Consider the following 24,980-nt stretch of genomic DNA (forward strand, 5'->3'; position numbering starts at 1 on the left):
TCTTTGATAAAGGAGGCAAGAATATACAATGGAGAAAAGGCAGCCTCTTCAATAATTGGTGCCGGGAAAACTCTACTGATACATGTAAAAGAATGAAATTAGAACACTTGTGAACACCATACACAAAAATAAACTCAAAATGGATTAAAGACTAAATGTAAGGCCAGACACTATAAAACACTTAGAGGAAAACATACGCAAAACACTCTGACATAAATCACAGCAAGACCCTTTTTGACCCACCTCTTAGAGAAATGGGAATAAAAACAAAAATAAACAAATGGGACCTAATGAAACTTAAAACCTTTTGCACAGCAAATGAAACCAAACAAGATGAAAAGACAACACTCAGAATGAGATAAAATATTTGCAATTGAAGCAACTGACAAAGGATTAATATCCAAAATATACAAGCAACACATGCACCTCAATAGCAAAAAAAAAAAAAACCCAAACAAACCAGTCCAAAATTGGGTGGAAAACCTAAATAGACATTTCTCCAAAGAAGATATACAGACTATCAACAAACACATGAAAGGATGGTTAACATCACTAATCATTAGAGAAATGCAAATCAAAACCACAATGAGGTATCACCTCACACCCGTCAGAATGGCCATCATAAAAAATTGTACAAACAAAAAATGCTGGAGAGGGTGTAGAGAAAAGGGAACCCTCTTGTACTGTTGGTGGGAATGTAAATTGATACAGCCACTATGGAGAAGAGTATGACGGTTCCTTAAAAAAGTAAAAATAGAACTACCATATGGCCCAGGAATCCCACTACTGGGCATATACCCTGTGAAAATCATAATTCAAAAACACACATGTAAGCCAATGTTCATTGCAGCTCTATTTACAATAGCCAGGACATGGAAGCAACCTAAGTGTCCACACAGAATTCAACAGTACCTTAAAAGGATCATACACCATGATCAAGTGGAACTTATCCCAGCTATGCAAGGCTTCTTCATTAAATACAAATCAATCAATGTGATACACCATGTTAACAAATTGAAGAATAAAAACCATATGATATTCTCAGTAGATCCAGAGAAAGCTTTTGGCAAAATTCAAGACAAATTTATGATAAAATACTCTCCAGATAGTGGGCATTGAGGGAACCTACCCCAACATAATAAAGGCCATGTACAACAAACACACATCAAACATCATTCTCAGTGGTCAAACACTGAAAGTATTTCCTCTATCTAACATCAGGAAGAAGACAAGGATGTCTTTTCTTGCCACTAGTTTTCAACATAGTTTTGGAACTCCTAGCCACGGCACTTAGAAAAGAGAAATAAATAAAAGGAATACAAATTAGAAAAGAAGAAGTAAAACTGTCACTGTTTGTAGATGACATGATACTATACATAGAGAATCCTAAAGATGCCACCAGAAAACTACTAGAGCTAATCAATGAATTTGGTAAAGTAGCAGGATACAAAATTAATGCACAGAAATCTCTTGCATTCCTATACACTAACAACGAAAAATCTGAAAGAAAAATTAAGGAAACACTCTGACTTACCATTGCAACAGAAAGAATAAAATACCTAGGAATAAACCTACCTAAGGAGGCAAAAGTCCTGTATACAGAAAACTATAAGGCACTGATGAAAGAAATCAAAGATGACACAAACAGATGGAGAGATATACCTTGTTCTCAGACTGGAAGAATCAATATTGTGAAAATGACTATACTACCCAAAGCAATCTACAGATTCATTGCAATCCCTATCAAATTACCAATGGCATTTTCCACAGAATTGGAACAAAATATTTTTACAATTTGTATGGAAACAGAAAAGCCCCTGAATACCCAAAGCAATCTTGAGAAAGAAAAATGGAGCTGGAGGAATCAGGCTACCTGACTTCACACTATACTACAAAGCTACAGTAATCAAGACAATATGGTACTGGCAAAAACCCCAGAAATATAGATCAGTAGAACAGTATAGAAAACCCAGAGATAAACCCACATACGTATGGTCAACTAATCTATGACAAAGGAGACAAGGATATACAATGGAGAAAAGACAGCCTCTTCAATAAACGGTGCTGGTAAAACTGGACAGCTACATTTAAAGGAATGAAATTAGAGCACTCCCTAACACCATACACAAAAATAACCTCAAAATGGATTAAAGACCTAAATGCAAGACCGGACAGTATAAAACTCTTAGAAGAAAACATAGGCAAAACACTCTTTGACATAAATCACAGCAAGATCCTTTTTGACTCACCTCCTAGAGTAATGGAAATAAAAACAAAAATAAACAAATGGGACTTAATGAAACTTAAAGGCTTTCTCACAGCAAAGAAAGGAAACTATAAAAAAGACAAAAAGACAACACTCAGAATGGGAGAAAATATTTGCAAACAAAGTAACTGACAAGGATTAATCTCCAAAATATACAAACAGCTCATACAGCTCAATATCAAAAACAAAAACAGCCTAATCCAAAAATGGGCAGAAGACCTAACTAGACATTTCTCCAAAGAAGTCATACAGATGGCCAAGAGGCAGATGAAAAGATGCTCAACATCACTAATTATTAGCGAAATGCTAATCAAAACTACCAAGAGTTATCACCTCACACTGGTTAGAATGGGCATCATCAGAAAATCTACAAACAATAAATTCTGGAGAGGGTGTGGAGAAAAGGGAACCAGCTTGCCCTGTTGGTGAGAATGTAAATTGTACAGCCACTATGGAGAACAGTATGGGTCCTGAAAAAACAAAAATAGGACTACCATATGACCCAACAATCCCACTACTGGGCATATACCCAGAGAAAACCATAATTCAAAAAGACACCTGCAGAGAGGAAGAGAGAATAAACTTTTTCTTTAGAAAAAAAAAGACACATGCACACCAATGTTCTTTGCAGCACTATTTACAATAGCCAGGTCATGGAAGCAACCTAAATGCCCATCGACAGACAAATGAATAAAGAAGATGTGGCACATATATGCAATGGAATATTACTCAGCCATAAAAAGGAACGACATTGGGTCATTTGTAGAGACATGGATGGACCTAGAGACTGTCATACAGAGTGAAGTAAATCAGAAAGAGAAAAACAAATATCGTATATTAACGCATATATGTGGAATCTAGAAAAATGGTACAGATGAACCAGTTTGCAAGGCAGAAATAGAGACACAGATGTAGAGAACAAACGTATGGACACCAAGGGGGAAAAGTTGTGGGGGTGTGTGTGATGAATGGGGAGATTGGAATAGACATATATACACTAATATGTATAAAGTGGGTAACTAATAAGATCCTACTGTGTAGCACAGGGAGCTCCACTTCTCTGTACAGTAGAAACTAACACATCATTGTAAAGCAACTATACCTCAATAAAAAAATTCAAAAAAAAACTTTATTAAAGTCATTACAGAAAATCTGCCTTATCTCTCTGTTTCTGATGACCTGAGTGCTGGCTCATATTTGGCTAAATTAAACCTCTGGTAATGCTGAGGGGAATGGATAAAGGACAATGAATCTGGAACAAATTTTTATTTGTATCTTCCAGGCACCAAAGGACAATACCAACCTTTAATCACAGTAATTTTGGGGGCTGGGAATTTTTTCTTCCAAGAAAATACACCAGCAGAATCAGCAAGAATAATCAGTCCAATGATTATAAATTCTCAGAGGATTCCATTATTGTTTTCAATGAGCAGGTAAAGAAACAGATTTCCTCATTTGAGACCTTTGCAGGAAGGCAGATTCTCCCACACATAATCCCTCAATGAGAGTACCCTTGAGTGTCTCATATATAAGAAAGTGCTTCTTTACAGCCTAAACCTGCTTAGAGGTAAAGCTGATATTCCAATTCCCAGTGGTTATTCTTCTCACAAAGGGTGATTTAGCATGTCTCTCTGTTCTCTGATGGACTTTTGATTGATGCTCTCCTTGCATCTATGTTAAAAAAATGTTTATTGAACTCTGACTATGTATAGACTATACCAGGTAAACTGGAATGAAACACAGATACCAACTATACGATAGTTTATTATCTATTTAGTGTTATGCATTACTCATGTCTAAAGAAATAACTACAAAGTCAGATAACAAAAGATGCATATTGAAAATAAATGTATCTAACAGCTTATGCAAACACCGCAGGAAAAAACAACAACAACCTCCCTGCAAACAAAAGTCCAGAACCCTATGGCTTGACTGGGGATTTCTACAAAACATACAAAAAGAGCTTATATCTATCTTTCTCAAACTACTCCAAAAGATTGAAGAGGAGGGAATATTCCCAAAGTCACTCTATGAAGCCACCATCACCCTGATACCAAAACCAGACAAAGATACTACCCAAAATAAGAAAATTACAGGATAATATCTTTAATGAGTATAGATGCAGTGTAACTATATTTGAAGATAGGATCTGTAAGGAGGTAATTAGGGTTAAATGAAGTCATAGGGCGGGTCCTGATCCAATAGGATTAATGTCCTTTAAGAGAAGACACAAGACAGCTCACTGTCTCTCTGTTTGCCATGTGAAGACAGCACCAAAATAGCTGTCTGCAAGCCAGGGTGAGGGTTTCACCAGAAACCAAAGCAATCAGCATCTTTTCTTCGAGTTCCCAGCTTCCAGAACTGTGAGACAGTGTCTGCTGTTTAAGCAATCTGCAGTATTTTTCTGCAGCAGCGCAAGCAGAATACTACAGTAGAAAAATAACAGCTCATCTCTACCTAGTATGTGAAGATATATTAATAATACTACAGTACCCTGCATATGAGAATCTCATGTTCGTGTTTAAAACAAGAAACCAAGACTCTTGTTGTTATTTCTTGGGATAATGTTAGCTTTCTCCTAAAATCTTTATTGTTTTATATTTCAGGTTCATATCTATATTTCTCTTGAGATAATGTTGTATGCATATTATGAGACAGGGATCAAGTTTCTTTTTTTAAGTTATTTATTCAGTTGACTCAATACCATTTATGGAAAAAACTGTCTTCAATACTCTGAAGTTCCACACTTGTTAAGAATTAAACGTCCTTGTGTGGGGGTCTATTTCTGAACTCTCTGTTTTATTCAGTTTTCCCTCTATGATTGTACCAGCATCCACTCTTTTAATCACAGTTAGCCTTGAAATGCATTTTGATGTCTGGTAAAAGCAATTCTTCTTTTTTTTCTCCTTCAAGGTTGCCTAATTATATTTGGTTATTAGCATTTGCATATGCATTTCCTCTGACCCTTTCAAGTTATACACACAGACTCATTTTTTTTTTTTTTTTGCAGTATGCAGGCCTCTCACTGTTGTGGTCTCTCCTGCTGCGGAGCACAGGCTCCAGAGGCGCAGGACCAGTGGCCATAACTCACGGGCCCAGCCACTCCATGGCACGTGGGATCCTCCAGGGCCGGGGCACGAACCCGTGTCCCCTGCAACGGCAGGTGTACTCTCAACCACTGCGCCACCAGGAAAGCCCAACAATTGGTTTTTATATACTGATTTCTTCTCAATGGCTTTGCTAAATTTATTACTTCAAGTAGTTCAACTGTAGATTCTTCTGGATTTTCCACTGTCCTTCTGTTAATAACTCATTTCCAATTATAATAACTTGTATTTCTTTACTTGCCTTATTACAGTAGCTAAGACCTTAAGTAAAAATTTAAATATAAATGTTGGTTGATGGCATTGTGGCCTCATTCTTGGTGTCAGAGGGAAATCTTTGTACATTTCAACATTTATATAAATCAATATGACTTTTATCTAGAGTTCTTAAAGAGGATCTCTTTAATCAGTCAGGGAAATTCTTTTCTATTCCTAGTGTCCCAAGAGCTTTATCATAAATGCATATTGTTTAAACATAAAAATCTGGGTTTTTGAGAGTTTATTACTTTATTTTTCTCCTTTAATATTTTAATGTTGTTGTTTACACTGACTGATTTTGTTTGTTTTCATCATTCCTAGAAATATCTTTATTTCAAGTGCTCTTAAACACTTCTTTGCATGTATTACAGACGGATATAACTTCCACTCACTGGTATGGCGCTGTTCTCAACGCATCTCACAAGAGGAATCTTAGAAATGTCTTAACTACAAGTATTCTCAAACACTTCTCTGAATGAATTTCAGAATGGTTGTAACTTCCATTCACTGATATAACACTGTTCTCAGTGCAGCTTGCAAGCAGCATCTTAGAAACATCTTTATTACAAGTGTTCTTAAAAACTTCTCTATGTGCTTAACAGAATGGGTATAAATTTATTTCACTCATAAAACACTTTTGAATGCAGCTTACAATTAGTGTTCTGAGAAACACCCTTGTGTGTTTGTGTGTGTGTTGTGTGTGCGTATAAATCAGCTCTTTCATTTTATTTATTTTTTATTGATATATGCACAACTTAAACCATTATATTAGTTACAGGTGTACAATCAAATGATTTGATATTTGTATATGTTGTGAAATGATCACCACTATGAGTCTAGTTACAACATCCATCACCACACAGTTACAATGTTTTTCTTGTGATGAGAACTTTTAAGATCTACTCTCTAAGTGACTTTCAATACACAATACAGTATTATTAGCTATAGTCACCACGCTGTACATTACATCCCCAGGACTTATTTATTTTAGAACTGGAAGTTTGTACCTTTTGGCCACTTTCACCCATTTCACTCAGCCCCATCCCTGCCTCTGGCAACCACTAATCTGTTTTCTACATGCATAAGCTTGTTGTTTTTCAATTGATTTTCAAATATTGATATTACCTTACATTATGAGAACAAACCCTTTTTGGTTTTGTTATGTATAACCCTTTTATAGATCATTGGACTTCATTTTTCAATTTTCCTGAAATTTGCATCAACGTTTATGAGCACCGTGTGTCTGTAATGATCCTTCTTACATACTTCATAGAATTTATTGTGAATCTATCTGCGCCTGGAGTTTTCTTTTTAAGAAGGTGTTTATTTATAATTAATTTCTTTTAAAAGCTAGAAGGCTATTTATATTTCCCATTTACTTCCATTTTATTTATGATAATTTGTATTTTCTAGGAAGTTAAACATTTCAACTACATTTTTATATTGAATGGCCTAATGCTGTTCATGGTACATTTTTCATTCTTGATATTGGTTAGTTGAGAAATCTCCATTTTATTTTTTCAGTGAAACATACTAGAGGTTTATCTGAATTATTAATCCTATTAAAGAACGAGCCTCTGGCTATTCTACTTGTTATATATTTGCTTTCTTTTATTAATTTCTGTTCTTGTTTTTGTTATTTCCTTCCACATATATTCTTTTGGCTAAATTTGTTGTCAATTTTGTAATGTAATGTACATTTGTAATTACCCGAATTTAGTGATTGTATCAGAAATAATATTACTTTCTCACTTTCTAATATATTCATTTCAAGCTACAAAATTTTCTGCAAGCATTGCTTTCCACCCAGCGCACAAACTTTTATATAAGCAAACTCATTATTAATCAAAGCATAATATTTTCTGATTGCTTTTGTGATTTTTTCATTGACCTGTGGGTGATTTAGAAATATAATTATTAATATCCCGACCTATAAATTATTTTTCTAATTTTTTTTATTGATCTCTGGCTCAATTTCAATCTGGGGTCGGAGAATATACTCTGAATTATTTCAATCCTTTGAAATTATTAGACATCTATAGGCCCAATATGTAAATTGTAACAAATGTCTGGTGTGCAATTTTCACGGACTATATTTGGTGAATGTAGTGTTTTTATACACAGTTAGATCAGCAGTATTAATAGCGTATCACAATCTATCACTTTACTGGATTTTCCCCCCCCTTTGCTTATTCAATCAATTACATCCACGTCCTCTAGTAGCCATAAATAATAATGCACTTTATAATGTTCTTGTGGGAAACCAACATTTGTCTGGTCAGTCGTGCGTGATTGTTCACAATTCTCTTTAATAATTGCCTAAATGTTTTGGAGGAGGAAAGAAACAGGGCAAATAACATGGAAAACTATGAGTATTTTTATGTTTTAAAATATAAAAATCACTCCTTCTTCAAGGAACGAAGATTCAGATTCTGTCCTTTTTTCCCTGTGGCCACAGCATTCAGGTCTGAGTGTACACCTGGCATAGCATCTATGTCCTCTTCTAAAGGGGAAGAGGCAGTAGGACTCCAGCGTCATCACATGACATTCCCCTCCCATCTCTGTTCATCTTTCTTTTCCTACCACCTGGAAGCAAAGTTTCTTCCTTCCTTATGAATATATTTAAGGCTATACATTGTGCCTCTATGCATGGCTGTAGGTGTATCCTAAGTGTTTTCATAAGTCATATTTTCGTTGTCATTTGAAGTATTTTTCATTTTCTTTGTGATTTCTTCTATAACTCATAGGTGATTTAGGTTATTTAATGCCTCTTGAACTCTCACCATATTAGCTATTTTCTAAGTCTTTCAAGCATTTACTTTTCATATTTATCCAGTTTCTATCATGGTTCTGCATGGAGCTATCAGCCTTATAAAAACTATTTAATCTGGGTTATGGCTAGAAATTAAAATTTAAGTATGTTTTAGGTCTGTAAAATAAATGAATATGAATAAATTCTGTTAACCACACTACAGTATACACATAGCTTAATTCTTGGCACTTATAGAAAAGCTTTCAGAATATTTCTTGAAATTTTCTGTGTTTGATTACAATATAGATAGCTCAGTGTAATTTTCATAATCAGAGTTTTGTGATACTGTATTTGAATGGCTTTAAGATAATTTATACCTTTTTATGTCCATATTAAAATATGGAATTAGAAAGACATCTTTGAGTATATTTCTTTTTATCAAGTTGTTCACTCATGGTGACTAGATTTTTCAAAACAGTCTACCCTCTCCTAGGATAAGCCTAGAGGACTCCTGTCCCATGCAGACACCCATGCAATTACAAATGATGTGGGGACAAAAAGTGCTGCACAAAGGTACCTAAAACTGAACTTCTTTTTGTGATAATATATTTAATTGTGCCTGGTTTTAAGTTATTTACAGCTTTCTTGAGGTATAATTGATATACAAAAAACTGCACATAATTAATGTATGGAATTTGGTGAGTTTGGACTTCTGAACTGGAGTTGGAGAAAAATGCCTCTGTAAATTTCAAATAAAAATCAGTTTGTCCATCAGTATAAGAAAATACGTACTTATTCCCTATCTCTTATGTGCCAGGAACTTGCAGGGATCCTATAGACATATTACTGCTGTATCCAGACAGCAGAAAATGGAGCTTGACACGGTCACTCTAGTCACAGTGATTCTAAAATACAAAAGAATTTTATCTCAAATATTGTCCTTGTAACAGGCACTGTTCCAATAATTTTATAATAATTATTTCATTTATTGCAACAAACCTGTGAGTTGATTGCTCTTATTATTGGTGGTGGCTCTTGTTGTTTGCCAGATGAGATAAAAGAGTGATTAATTTGCCCAAGATGAATTCCTCAGAGAGCAGTGCATCCTGGATTTGAACCCCTGATGCCTTATTCTAGACAATTGCTTTTAATTCGCCCTCCATCCCCCCCAGTAATGTCTAAATGTCAGACCTGAAGTAGGTGTGTGTGCTGGAGGAAACTGCTTGGAGACAAATGTGTCTCCTTTAAATATGGACACATGAGCCACTTGGGGCTGGGCCCAGCAGGCCTGAGATGTTTAGAATAAAAGACTGGGGGCATCTCTGGTTCTTTTCCACCCATGGCCATAGTCCACCTCATAACTAGTCTCCTGCCTGTCAGGCTTCTGTTACACTGCCTGGACTGTGTCTCAGCTCTGTCAGCCACCTCCCCCTTGTCATCTGTTCCCTGGTAACCAGGTTCTCAGCCCAGCCTGCTCAGGTGGAACACTACTTCCCTTTGTTCCACTTGGACACCCCAATGCTGACCATCCAGGAGATCTCCTGCTGCCCTGCACACCACTGTGTACACAAATTGGTCTCAGCCGGGTCCCAGACCTGGAGGCCCTCAGTGGTTTTTTGGGAAAAGAGGGCTCAGCTGAGCCAAATAACTGGAGCAGGATCAGATGTGTATTCTCAGAGACTGTGTGAAAGCAACATCAGTGCTCACATTTTAAAAAAATCAGGATAAGATTTTGAAGTATGATGGTCAGAGAAAATTCTCTGAGGATAGAGATTTGACTGGGATGGAAAATATTTGATTATTTCTCTCAAGATGCATTGCCTAATATTTCCAGTTATTCAATCTCAGATGATATTTAAAATCATGGGGTACAATTTTAGTTTCTAATAGTGAGCACGGAATATGTCATTGTAAAACGAGATGTGCTTCACTGTGAGATGGCAGGACACAAACATGATTGGGAGCCACACAGGCGGGGATCTGAAAGCAAATACTGTCCCACGCCAGCTGCATAGCTGGGTAGGTTAGAAAATATTATTTTTCTCCATTTCTTCATGTTTGAGGAGAAAGATGGTCAGATACTATCTGGAATTTTGCTGTCCAACAGTAGCTACTACTCAGCCACATTTCAAGTGCTCAAGAGCCATGTGAGCTAATGACTACTGTGCAGAACAACACATAAAAAATCATCATGGAACATCCTATCTGGTGGTGCTGGTCTGTAAAACGTCAATCAAATTAATTTAGACATGGTGCTGAGAACATACTACCATTAAACAAATAATAGATTTATATTCAGGATTTTTATGTTTGTGAATTTGTGGAGAGCCTGGTATATAAGCCCAATATCTGTTTCAAGCCATTTTCTGTAAAAATTTGGGGGGCTGTCAAAGGAATATTCATTAACCAATGAATTTAGAGGAGAAAAAAGAATGCAAGTGAGCCAAACTTTGAAAGAGTTGGCATCCAAAATACAAAACTCAATATAAAGGAGGAAAACATAACATCACCAAGATTTCCTAGATTTGCAGTGGAAAACAGCAACATTCTCGCATGATTTATCTAATGAGGAAAAGTTTACCTTCTGAAAATACTGAGCCTTCTACTGCATGATCAGAATAAACCTCAATTTCTTTAGGTTTTCAGAAATAAAATGATTTTAATGTTTTAGAACTTTAATTCCCAGGATAGTTAACTTTTAATGTTATAAATGTTATGAATTCTAAATGTCTATGTATCATTGATTGTATACATGAATATATACATATAAATATAAATACAAATGATTGTGTATTGCAATACCATTCATTGTCCTTGCTAAATGTGTTTAAGTCTAATAGTTTATCAGTAAATTATTCTTAATTTTCTGCTGTCTTCCATTAATAATTCCTTTGCAATTCTAACATCTTCTATTTCTTTGTTTGCCTATTGTACTGGCTAGGACTTGCAATAACACATATAGACCGTTTTGTCTTTCTATTTATTTCAGATGGAAAACCTTAAAAGCTTTCATTTATGGAATTATTTTTAATTACAGATTTAATTTATCTAACAGATCAATACTTACGTTCTTTATTTCTGGTCCTGTCATTTTTATTAATAAATGTTTCTAGAAATATGACCATTTCACACAGATTTTCAAATTTAATGGCCTAACCTTGTATCTGATATCCTCACATGATTTTTAATATCTGTTATTAATGTAGTGATACTACTTTTTAAATTTCTGATCTTGGTTATTTGAGCCTTCTTCATTTTTTCTTGATAAATTTCACGAGAAATTTATCAGGTTCAATAATCCTTTCAAAGGATTTTGATTAATTCCCCCTACTTCATGTTTGTTTTTCTTTAATTTCTTATCTCTATTATTTACTTCAATGTAATTTCTCTGCTATATTCATACTTTCTTCCATTTTAAAATATAAATTTGGCCCATAAAATTCCCTCTACGAAACTTGTTTAAGCAAACAGAATCCAATAATATATAAAATGATAATAAATCATACCAGAAAGCTTTATTCTTGGAAAAAAATGGTAAGTTAAACATTTGAAAAATCTGTCAGTGCAAATAACCGCAATAACACAATAAAGAGAAAATAACGTGATCAGCTCTTAAGAAATGCAGAAAACTACATGACAAAATTCAGTATACATCCATAAGTACTCTTATATTTAGGAAAATAATTTTTTTTTTACTAATCTATTAACATATATCTGCAAAATGACAGCTCAGGCGTGGAAATTAAAAAGCACCACTCATGGGCAGAAGGGTAGAGAATATACTATGAAAGGCTGACCCAGCACAATACCGTACAAAACTGGGTGAAAGAAAGAAAGGGAAACAAAGAGCCACTGTGAGTTAACCAGAAAGAGAAAATAAAAGCCAAAGGGGACAGTGGCTTATTAGGCCAGCATCAGGACCAATGAAGTCTGCAGCTTCTGCACAGTGGGAGGGGAGCCCTGCAATCCACAATAACCTAAGAGCTGAAAGGCGCTAAAGTGGCCTCAGATCAGAACCCTGCTCATGCCTCACTGGCGAAAAGCCTTTCCAACCTAAGCCCGTAAGAATTTCCAGAAAACAAAGAGCAGAAGGAATCAGGTCTTGTCAACACAACTAAATAAATAAGGCTTCCAGCAGTGACAGTCAAGAAACCCAGAAATAAAAATAATTTAAAAAATAAGACCCACAGACATAAAACGGAGTGAACAGACAAAGCCTTTATAAAATGTGTGAGATGGTTCAGAAATAAGATGAATTTTACACGGGAGCAATAAAAAAACGCGAGGATTATGATGCTTTCAATAGACATTATGAAAAAGCAACCAAATCAATGCGTATGAAAGAACACTGGAACAGATTACATTAAAAACCTCAAACGGCTGTGCTTCCTTCGCTCAGAAGAGCCGCGGAACGGCGAGAGGCCTAGCGCAGCAGAGCAGGGACAGCGCCGGAGCGGAGAGCGGGCCGCGATGCCGGCTGCGAACACAGGAGGAAGCCGGTCACCATTCCTGCCGGACCGACCCCGCGCCGACCCGGTGGACGACTGACGTTGCCCGCACAGGAAGTGTCCGCCGCGCCTGCCCAGAGAAGGAAGTAGGAACACAGACACAGGAAGCAGGGAGCGGGGGAGAGGGAAAAAAGATGCACATCTTCTAGGGAGGAGCCCAGGAGCTGGCTGGCGGCCTCCGGGCCTCAAGCCCGAAAGGAAGAGATACCAGGGAAGTTCCGGCACCATCTGGGGGACAGGAATCTGCCATGGAAGAGCCTGCAGCTCCCACAGGGCCCCACGAGGCAGCTGGGGCCTCTGGGGGTGCCGAGGCAGCGGGGGAGGGCGTCCCCCGGCCCACCGTCCCGGTGCGCCCAGCCTCCCGGTGGTCTTCGGCTCCAGGCCCGGCCCCCTTCCGCCCGTCACGTCTGAGGCCCGCCCAGGCCTCATGGGGAGGGGCTAGGCCCAGATGGCTGCAAGGCCGGAGCAGCGGCAGCTGGACAAAGCAAGTCGTCTGCAGGTATTATCTGCATGGGCTGTGCAAGGAGGGGGAGAACTGCCGATACTCCCACGACCTCTCGGGCCGGCAGGTGGCCAGCGAAGGCCACGGTTTGTTGCCCCAGGCCTCTGCAGACAGTGGCCCCAGCACGGCTGCGCAAATGGAGCCCCTGCCTCAGGAAGTGGCGGAAGCCCCCCCTGCTGCGGCCTCACGCTCCTTGCCTCTGATTGGCTCGGCTGCTGAAAGGGGTTTCTTTGAAGCTAAGACAGACAATGCAGGCCTTGAAGCTGCCGGAGGAGCAGGTGCAGAAGGCTGGGAGGGTGCCTTTGAGTTTGTTCCGGGGCAACCCTACCGGGGCCGCCTGGCCCCTTCTGTCTCCGAGGCTCCTCTGCAGAGCTCGGTGACTGAGAGGGAGCAGATTACCTTGGGCATGGGGAAGCAGCTTTGCCGCGATGCTATCGTGGGGCAGTGCTTTCGTGGGCAGAGTTGTATCTATCTCCACGGAGATATATGTGATATGTGTGGGCTGCAGGTCTTGCACCCTGTGGACGGTGCCCAGAGGGCAGACCATGTAAAGGCCTGCATTGAAGCACACGAGAAGAATATGGAGCTCTCGTTTGCTGTGCAGCGCAGTGCGGACAAAGTGTGTGGCATCTGCATGGAGGTTGTCTATGAGAAAGCCAACCTGAATGATTGCCGCTTTGGCATTCTCTCCAGCTGCAACCACACCTACTGTCTTAAGTGTATCCGCAGGTGGAGGAGTGCCAGACAGTTTGGGAGCAGGGTCGTCAAGTCCTGCCCGCAGTGCAGGGTCATCTCCACCTTTGTCATTCCCAGTGAATTCTGGGTGGAGGAGGAGGAAGAGAAGCAGAAACTTATTCAGCAGTACTTGGAGGCAATGAGCCACAAGACCTGCAGGTATTTTGCTCGAGGCAGGGTCTGCCCATTTGGAGAGAACTGTTTTTACAGACATGCGTTTCCTGAGGGCCAGGGAGAGGAGCCTCAGAGGCAGGGTGCTGAGGCGTCCGGTACTGGCCGCGGTCAACGTTTCGAGCCTCTGCAGGTGGGAGAGGGCAGCATGCCCTTTAAAAGCAGTAAAAAAGAGCTTGTCATGCTTTGGCTGGCCAATCTGTTGTGTAAGTGTTTTCTTTCACTGGGAGCTAGTGAGCTCCCCTTCACAGAGGCCCTATGGGATTTGCGTCATTGTGAGCTGGAAGAATATTTCAATTTGAATCTGTGGCATTATGCTGTGGCATGTTGTCTGGTGTGCTGAAGCTCTGTCATCTGCTCTTGCCTGTGTTTTGTTTATAGACACATCTGTCACTTACAGGGGCTGCTGAAACCATTTGTATAGAGCATCCATCACTGTTTCCTTGCCCATTCCCATTTCTTGCTCCCCAGGATTATGGTGTTTCACTGTGTTAAAAAGTAACAAAACGTCCTTAAAGTTACTGTTTGGAGAAATTAATATGACTGTCAGTTTATGGTTTACTTTGTCATCTCTGTTTTCAACAGGATTGACTCAGTTCTAGTCTAGTGTTTACAGAATTTCCACACTCATTTTGAAGCCCCTCAAGAATAAATGTGACAGGGTGAAAGGAGAAGTCTTAACTGAACAAGGAGCTTTTTGCTACTTCAGTCTTAAGAAATGGACCCTCGTGGGGCTTTGTGGTGCAGCTTCAGCATCTCTGTTGTTTACACGTCTGTTCCTTCCCCTGTTCCCCTTCAAGTGCACTCTTTAACTTGTGGTTACCTTGTGGTTTTGTGTTTTACTTGACCAGAACCAGGTGCATATGTTTACATGTTTTTATCCTGTTTAGCTTGATGTGAAATTATTTATATTTGGAAGTATATATTTAAGAATTCTATATATACATACATATGCATATTAATGTGTATGAAAGTTATGTATTTGAAAATATATTTAAAAGGTGTATACCATAATATAATGTTTATTTAATAAAATAAATACAGAGCTGGAAGCTGAAGGTCAAAGGCTGATAGGATTTGGTGTTGTGTGAGTGTGAGGTACATGAATAATCATTCTGTCCCTTTCACAGCTTCAGTGATTAGCATCTAATGAAAACAGCTATTTGAGTGGCTGTATCCAAATGTGGTAGACATTTACAAAATACGACATTCGTAATTCCTGTGATGGCATTAATAGCTCATTGCTGTTATTAGTACAGAAATGTGAATTCCCGTGCAGTTCAGCCACCATCTCATTGATCTTTATAACAGCACAGTCCTGGACTCAGATACACAGTTCTTTGTGTTCAATATTTTGTGTCATCTCTAGACATTCCAAAGAAGGGGCTTTTGACAAAAGTTTTCAACATAAAAGTGACAAGATTTTAAAAGATAAAGAACAATAAACCTTTTGAAATCAGTCAGAATGCAAGAATAGAAAGATAATAAATGAAATATAGAAAGTGACAAAAGCTAAATGCAATAGTGATTTGGAAAGTTTAAAACACAAATACACCGTAATTATATTAAATGGAATTGTTTTAAAAACTAAAACTCAAAGATTAGCAGACTTGATTAAAATTAAAATGAAACTATATGCTGTTTAAAATACACACCTACAATAGAAGAATACAGAAACATTATAAGTAAAGGATGAAAAATTAATCAGAGGTGCTGTGACTTTTGAGCACAGATGGAGTTCACATTAAGGATAAATACATGGCTGGAGATAAATAAAGACGATATATAAACATGAAGTTATAATTTACCAGGAAGATAAAACTATTCCAATTTTAAGTTTGGTACCATAAGATTAGATATACAAATAAATAATTGATAAGAAAACTACAGAATCTTGGTAGACAATTTGAATACCTCTTCTCAGTAACTGAACAAGCAAAGAAAGAAAGAATGTGAGTTGAATAGCACAATTTTAATAGTTTACCTAATTGACCTGTATAAAATGCTGTATATCAACTGCAGAAAGCTCTCCTCCTGGCTAAGATAGCTGAAAGTATCCTAGGGGCATAAGTCACAGGAGATACGACTTCCCTGACTGTGCAACAAAGACAGGGTGCATTTACAGCATTTATACTCTTCAAAACACTGATTTAATTCTCAAGACCACCTTATGAGGTACTTGCTATAATTTTTAGCGCCGTCATGATGAGATAAATAAGATAGAGGGGTTAAATGACTTGCCCATATAGCCCTGACCCGTAGGCATGAACTAGTGGAACAGCGAATGGACCTCAGGTAGTATATTTCCAGAGCATTGGCAGCATGCTGCCCCTTGCCCCACGTGTATAACTGAGAGCAGGTGGACCCACTGAATATAGGTACTGGAAACACATGTGCAATATTTACATATGGAGGTTCAGCTGGGTGGGACAGAGATGGGCATAAATAAGCTACAGAGTGTGGGAGCCCTGGCACTTTATCTGTGGGCTGCCAGACTCAGTATTTCTTAGTCCACTGCTCAGAATGTGCCTCAGCTGCCCATATTGGTACACTGCCTCTCCCTTCTTACATGATTCCTGATTCTGTGGGTAAGTATCAGCCTGTTTCACTGGGGTCCTTCCCCTCTAGATTCTTGATATCCAAATAATTCATCAGTCAAGAGGCCCTGGATGTCTGGCTGTTGCTGGCATGTAGGGTGAGTGAATCCAAATGAAATCCAAACATATTTCTACCCCCAGGCTTCCCTAGTCATGCAGGGGAAAGGGGGCTTAGATAACCAAACAACCAAAGAATAGGACCAGATGGGGCACTCTCAAAGACCACACTGACACCAGAGGCTCAAAACATGAGCACTGAGTGGTGGCGATGCTGTCAAGGACGGCATTTTAAACCAAGCACAGAAAGCTTTGAAAAGTTTGTCCTAATATGCACTACCTAATGTTGTGAAATATCACATTTCTATTCAAATAGTATCTTGAACCAAACAATCATAATAAAGATCGGGAGATAGTGTGTGACAAGGGTGTATAGAAGATAAAATGGTTTGGGAGACAGACAAAGGATGACTAGAATCCCAACTCTGCTTCTTACCAGCCCTGCAGTCAGGAGCAAGTTATTTAAGTTTCCTATACCTCAGTTTCTTTATATGAGAAATGGGTATAACACCACCTATTTTGCAGGGTTGTTGTGAGGATCAAATATAACCTGGACAAAGCTTGAAACATAGGTGGTATTTTTAAAACAGCATGTATAAAAGTGGTATTTATGTGTGTTTGTAAAACTGAGAAAAGCTTGCACAAGAATTAAAACTCCACCAAGTTTTTCTCTTTGGGAAACTTTGGAACTTGTGTTAAGGTAACATTATTATTTTATGATTATTTTCTTAGGAAGTAGGAACATTACCTTTATGTTCATAATTTCAAAAAGACCAAGCAATTTTTTTTGGCAAAAGTCAGTTAAAACTAAAAATGTGCTATTCAATTCCTGAAAATATAACAAACAAGAAAAAAAAATCATATTATTTGTGACAGATGCCTACATGAGGAAAATAAGTAAGATGATATTTTTAAAAAATGGGATTCCCTTTTCCCTCATCAGCTCATTCAGAGAGAGATCGAATAACAGGGATGTCAGTACATCCAAAGCTGGGTGAAGTGTCCGAAGGGCCTGCCCATAAGGACAGCTGAGCCACCCCCGCTGCAGTCAGGAACAAAGGAGCCCTTGCCATACAAAGCTTTGCTCTGTGAGTGATTCAGAATGTATGCTGCCCCTCCTCCAGGAGACTCATGTATTCAGACCCTGGGGCTTGTGCCGTATATAGAGTGTCATTCTAACCAGACAAAGAATGCCTGGGTGAAGCAAATCTGATTTTCTTATTCTTCATGTATCTAAATTCGGTGGATGTAAAGACTTACAAATATGCTAAAAATTTACCTAGTACTCCTTCACTAAATCCGTTTACTGAATATCAGTGACTTAAAGGCAGAGATTTCCAGTTCATAATTATGTCTATATGGTGTTCCATTTTTCACTTTTGTGAACATCACGGGGGTGTGGTTTCTGTTTCCACAGCAAATGCTAAACTACAGCCTAAGTGTGGAATGAAGTTTGGGTGGGGATGGAAAAGGGATGTTTGGAAAATAACCCAACACTAGTGCAAAGAAATAAATTAATACATGTCAGAATTTTGCCATTAAAAATTATAGCATATCACATTTTCCAGTGTTGATCACTAACAAAAAATAATTGACTATGTATTAGATCACAGTGGAACTTTCAAATTGAGAAATTAGTAGTACAGGCAACATTCTCTGATGTCAATACAAGAAAATAAACCACTACCACATGAAACTTCTTTTAAATATCTCTCTCAAAAAAATTTTGATGAAAGAGTGAATTCAAAATCTTCCAGAAGGATAGAATAAGGTAATGAAAATTTATATATACCATAATCTATAGGATAGTGCTGAATCTGTGCTCAGAGTAAAACTAATCTTAATATTAATATATAGTATCTAGAAAGACAAATTACATAATTAAATAGATATCCAAATCTGTAAATTTTAAAGAAACTACAACATTCAGACACACACACACACACACACACACACACACACACTGGGAAGCAGAAGGAATTAAGAAAGATTAAAGCAAAAATTAGTGGATCATAAAATGCAGATGTAAAAAGCTGCTTTTTAAAAAAAATCGATATACAGATAAACCACTAATGTAATCACAAATAAAGGTAGAAGTGCAATTAAACAAAATAGGAAACAATGAGTAGGAAGTAATCAGAGAAAAGAAGACACCAAAGAAATGGGAGATAAACCCTTGTTACACTGATGCAAGTGCACTTGGAAATGTGATAGGAATTTAAATTTTTCAAAGTAATTTTCCAAACAACAATCTAAAATACAAAGTAAATCAAACCAAACCAATTGCTAATGAAAAATTAAAGAAAGTTATCAGGAATGTACTTATGTTCCTGACTGCCCAAAAAAGAGAAGAGCAGAAGACATTTGTCCCAGAAATTTACTAAAAGCTTGAAATAGATTGCAATGATATATATATAAACCATTCCAGAGAAGAGAAGAAAGGGGACACTTACAAAACGTATGAATGACACCTAACATTGGTATCAAAATGTTTCCAATACAGTACAATACAAAGTTAATTAGAGCCCAATCTCATTTGTGAATATTGATGTCAAAAAATCTCAAATGAAGAATTAACAAAAAAATAGCACGGTAGAAGAAGAGTACATCAGGAAAGAGTAGGTTATATTCCAGGTAACAGGATGGTAGAACATGAGAAAATATTTTTATCTTAATACATCGAAAGAAATAATGATTTTAGCATCTTTGTATATCTGAAAAAACACTAAATTCATGATGTATATAATTTTATGTACAATACAGGTGTATGAGGTATGTTAACTATATATGTATATGTGTACATGTATATAGTATACATCTATAATTTTTTAAATGCACAGTCACAAAAGCATATAACTAAAGAAAGCAAAGGAGATGAAAACAATAAATAATAGAGAAAATTTAAATATTAAGACTGATTTGATTTTTTAAAAAATTATAAAATAGATAAACCATTATCCAACTTAAGAAAATGAAAAAAGAGAAACAAAGTGCCCATACACAGTTGCACACACATTCACCTAATAGGGGTTCACCACAAAGAGAGATTCTATTAAAGAAACATAAGAAAGAACATTACTCAATCAGATGCCAATTAATTGCAAAACTTGAAAGAAATTGATAATTTTCTAGGCACATGTAATTAATTAAACAGTAGCTTCACAAAATATAACCTACCATTTAACATGAATAAATTATTTCACAGAATACAGTTTCCCCTAAAAACAGGGATTTTCATAAACCTTTAAAGAACAAATAATTTCAGTGCCATTTTACACAATTTGGAAATTATTATCAAATGGAAAATGGAAAGTAGGACAACTTATGTGGTTTTATTTTGTTTTGTTATTTTTTTCAGCTTTACTGAGATATAATTGACATAAAATTGTGTAAGTTTAAGTTGTAAAATGTATGATTTGATATATGTATATATTGCAAAATGATTGCCACAATAAGTTTAGTTAATATCCATCACCTCACATAGTTACAATTTTGTGTGTGTGTGGTGAGAACTTTTAAAATCAACTGTTTTAGTCACTTTAAAATATACAATACAGTAGTATTAACTATAGTCACTATGCTGTACATTACATCCCCGGAACCTATTTATCTTATAACTGGAAATTTGTACCCTTTGACGACCGTCATCCATTTCCCCCACCTTCCACTCCTCTATCTTGGCAGCCACCAGTCTCCTCCCTCTTTCTATGAGTTTGTTTTTTTTCAGATTCCACCTATGAATGAGATCATATAGCATTTGTCTTTCTCTGTCTAATTTATTTCACATAGCATAATGCCTCAGGGATCATCCATGGTGTTGCAAATGGCAGGATTTCCTTCCTGTTTATGGCTGTATGATATTCCATTGTATGATGCATAATTTATACCAAATTATTATTTCATGGTACTGTGTAGTACACATGCACATTTACACACAAATGATTAAGTGATTTATTGAAATATGGTTTATTTATGAAAATCATTTCATAATATGAAATATGATTTATCATGAAAAATACAAAATTTAAAATTAGTAAAAACCAGAATAAAAAAAGTATTTCAGCATTTTTATTCTTTTAATAAGGCAAAGGAATATAATCATAAAATTAGCTCCTGTGATCAGGCAAAAACAAGTAGACCCCACCCCTGCACTGCCAGTTAGTGTTATTTTGATAACCAGTGCAGTTGCATGCAAAATAAAACAAATGAGGCATACAAAACTTTCAAAGAAGGATGTAAATTTATCTCTCTGAGGTAATATAATATTTTGTGTTGAAAATCCAAAACTATCTGGAAAACTTAAAAAAAATTCAGTAAGATGCTAACAAAAATTAATGTGTTTCACATATAAAGATATAGAAAATTTAATGGACACATTTTCTATGGAAACAGTACTTTAAAGTCTATAGAAATAAGTAACAATAAATCTGAAAAAGCTATGAAAAGAAACACTTTAACAAGATAAGCAATTATTCTTAATACTTGAAGTGAAAATGTATACCATGGAATTTGATAGGAAAAATCATCATATTAATGTGTCAGTTCTTTAAGTTCATTTATGTACTTGACAAAATCCTAATAAATTACTCCTTTGGATTGAATGTTTGTGCCCCCCCATTCATATGTTGAACCCCTAATCCCCAATGTGGTGGTATTTGGAGGTAATTTGGTTGATTACCATGAGGTAATTTGGTCATTCCTCGAGAATGGGATTAGTGCCTTAATAAGAAGAGACATAAGAGAGATGGTTACTCTCTCACCACAACATGAAGATACAGCTAGAACGTGGCCGTCTGCAAACCAGGAAAAGAGCCTCACCAAGAACCCAACCATGCTGGTACCTCGACTTCAACCTCCAGAACTGTGAGAAATAAAGGCTTGTTGTTTAAGCCACCCAGTCCGTGGTATTCTATAGTAGGCTCTACTGAGAAAGACAGAAATGGGGGGGTAGTGAGAAGTGGGTGCTTCTGTAACAAATACCTAAAAATGTGGAAGTCGTTTTGGAACTGGTAATAGGTAGAGGTTGGAAGAGTCTTGAGGTGCCTGCTAGAAAAATTGATACTGCTGTGGAGGCTTTTAAAAGTAACTGGTGAGGGCTCAGAAAGGAAGGCAGAGATATACAGGGAATACACACAAAAAGTCATATACAGAATATTGGTAGAAATAAGGATGGTAATAGCCATTCTGATGAGATCTCAGGCAGAAATAAGGAATATGTTACTGACAACAGAAAATGTAGCCCTTGTTATAAAGTGGCAAATAAAACCTGTGAGCAGTGAAATGGACATTTAGCCAAAGATATTTGTTACCAAAGTGTTGAAGGAGTAGCTTGGTTCCCCCTGACTGTTCATAGTAAAATATGAGCAGACAGAAATGAAGACAGCATTGATAGGGAAAAGGGAAACAATATACAGATTTTGGAAATTCTCAGCCTGTTCATATTACAAAAAACAAGGAAGCTCCTTCAGAAGAGCAAACTTGGGGTGTGGCAAACCAACCAGTTGATGAGGTTAGTGTGGGTGTGAATCGCCAGCCTAACCTGCTGCCCCAGCAGGAACAATGCCAGTTTGAACCTAAGGGGGCAGAGATGAGACAGAATGAAGCCTGTCAGACTTCCTGGATTTGACAGGCAGGACCATAAGAACTGTTTGGCTCTGAACATGCTCTGTTCTTCAAGACAGGGGAAGATGACCCCAAAGCCTATTCAGAAATCAGGGCCACCTCTTCAATTTCAACAGGCCCAAACAGACTAAGACAAGTAAAAATAGATCATATATAGCTTAAATAAATAAGCACATACATGCGTACATACGTAGGTAAGTCTGTGAAAGTTCATATGAAGGAAAAAAAACAGTACAGCTTGAATATTTTAGAATTGAAATATAAGTAACTATTAAACCCTACCAGATACTAAAACATAGTATCATATGCCAGCAGTGTGAAAAGTGAGGTATTGGCACTTTAATTGTGAGATCAAAGACGTATATAAAAAAGGTCCAGAAATGGACACAGACACATATAGGAATTGAATTTATGAAAAAATATTAAAACAAAAATAACTTGAATTATTAAATAAAAATTGTTGGATAAGCTCTGGAGTCACCTTTAAAACTAATGCATTGGCTCCAAATATCATACGTTATATACAGTGTAAATTCTACTTACATCAAAGTTTCAAATGTAAATATGAAACCAAAAATGTACAGAAACGACATAGGATTTTTTTCTTTTAAAGTCCTAGAGTCAAAAATGCCTTTCTATGACATGACTGACAGAAGTCTTAAAGGAAATTTTGACAATAACTGTAGCAACTGTGCAGAGCTTACTATGTTCCAGTTTCTTTTCTAAGATACATTATCTCATTTAATCCTTCCAGCCATCCTAAGATAAGTCATAGTGTTATCCCCTTGTAGGGAGGTTAAGAGATATGCCCATGATGAAGTGATTCCAAGGCCCATCCTCTCACCACTGCACTACCTCACAAATGTGACCACCTTGAATTGAGCCTAACAAATTTCACATGAGCTAGACCAGAAGAAAGTATCAACCTACCAAAAAAAGGAAATCATAAAACAGGGCAGATGCTTATTTCCATACATTATAAAATGATCCAATAAAACAAAAGACAAACAATATAATGAAGAAATTAATAAAAGTATGATGAGACCTTGCACAGAAAACAAACTGCAAATAGATTTAAAGATAGGAAAAGTTGTTAAACATCACCAATAATAATGTTTAAGTTTTCTCCTTTCAATTTATCAAATACGCAAACATTTGAAAGCACACTGGTGACAGTTGGGGAAATAGTTACCTTCATATATTGCTTGTAGGAGTGTAATTGGTACACTTTCCATAGAGGAAAACTTGATACTATCAAATCATAAATTTACATATGCATACTTCTTGACCAGTCATTCTATTTATTTAAATGTGACTTATATGTATATTCTACATGTATGAAATAATTCAAATACCAGGATGTTAATTGCAGCCTTTGTTATAACAGTATAAGATTGGAAATGCCTAAAAAATCCAACAGTAGGCAACTGGTTAAAAAATAGCAGAGACAAACAGTGGAATATTATGAAGTCACATTTAAAAAGTGAACAAACAAAAAAGCAGAAGGAAATTTGCATGGGCTGACCTGTAAATGTATAGTGGTAAGCAGGAATTAAATGTGCAGAAGTTTACGAAATTATATCACTTGTATGTAAAGGCAGCAATAATTATATATAGTGTCTTTGCTTATATATATAGTTATATTTGGTGTGTTTGATTATATGTACATAAAAGTCTCCTGAGAAATCATTTGTTTATGAAAGAATATAAGTTTTTTTTAAAAAAAATAATGTATCTATAGATATACATACATATACATACATTGTGTAAAATATATATAATTAAATATGAACACAGGAGAAAATGTATACATATATAGGTATGTATGTAAAATAAAATAAATGTAGACCTGAAAATTGAATGTCAGTGGTTAGTACATTTGGTTCCTTTATGAGTGTGGGTTGTGTGGAGAAAAGATGCAAAGATATGATTGATTAGACTCCACGAGAAAAATTGTTTAAACGGTTTCAGCCAAATACAGCACACTCTCATTGTAAGGACCCAGCAATGACTATTATCACTAGTCACTATGGCAACAGAGCTGACTCTCAGGGATCCCACAGATGTAGACACACATTCACTAATAAGGCTTGGTACTATCTACTATTGCCATGTGATAATTCAGTCTGTGACTCATGCACAGGTCTTTATACTCAATATTCTGTATTCTCCTGATTCTCAATGAGATGTTTTTTTAAAAAAATAATGAAATAGTAGCTAAAAGGTGAAAAAAGGAGAATACAAATAATAAATTTATAAAAAGGTAAGAAAGAAGAGAAAATTGACATAGAACAAGCAAGAAAAATAGAAAGTAAACTGTAATATTGGAAATTAAACACAAGTAATGCAGAGGAAAGATTTCCTAGATTTATATCAAAGTTAATTTTAAGGCAAAGGTGTTAGTAGAA

At 36.7% G+C, this 24,980-nt stretch overlaps 1 protein-coding gene across 1 annotated transcript; it reads left to right on the top strand.

Moving 5' to 3' along the window:
• The first annotated feature begins 12,917 nt into the window (after positions 1-12,917).
• Positions 12,918-24,564, top strand: MKRN3 (makorin ring finger protein 3). The gene has a single exon (XM_067755656.1). It carries the CDS (start codon positions 13,137-13,139, stop codon positions 14,637-14,639), a length of 1,503 nt encoding a protein of 500 aa, XP_067611757.1. The 5' UTR covers positions 12,918-13,136; the 3' UTR covers positions 14,640-24,564.
• Positions 24,565-24,980: the final 416 nt, after the last annotated feature.

This window comes from Pseudorca crassidens, chromosome 1 (assembly GCF_039906515.1).
Source record: "Pseudorca crassidens isolate mPseCra1 chromosome 1, mPseCra1.hap1, whole genome shotgun sequence".
Classification (NCBI taxonomy): Eukaryota; Metazoa; Chordata; class Mammalia; order Artiodactyla; family Delphinidae; genus Pseudorca; species Pseudorca crassidens.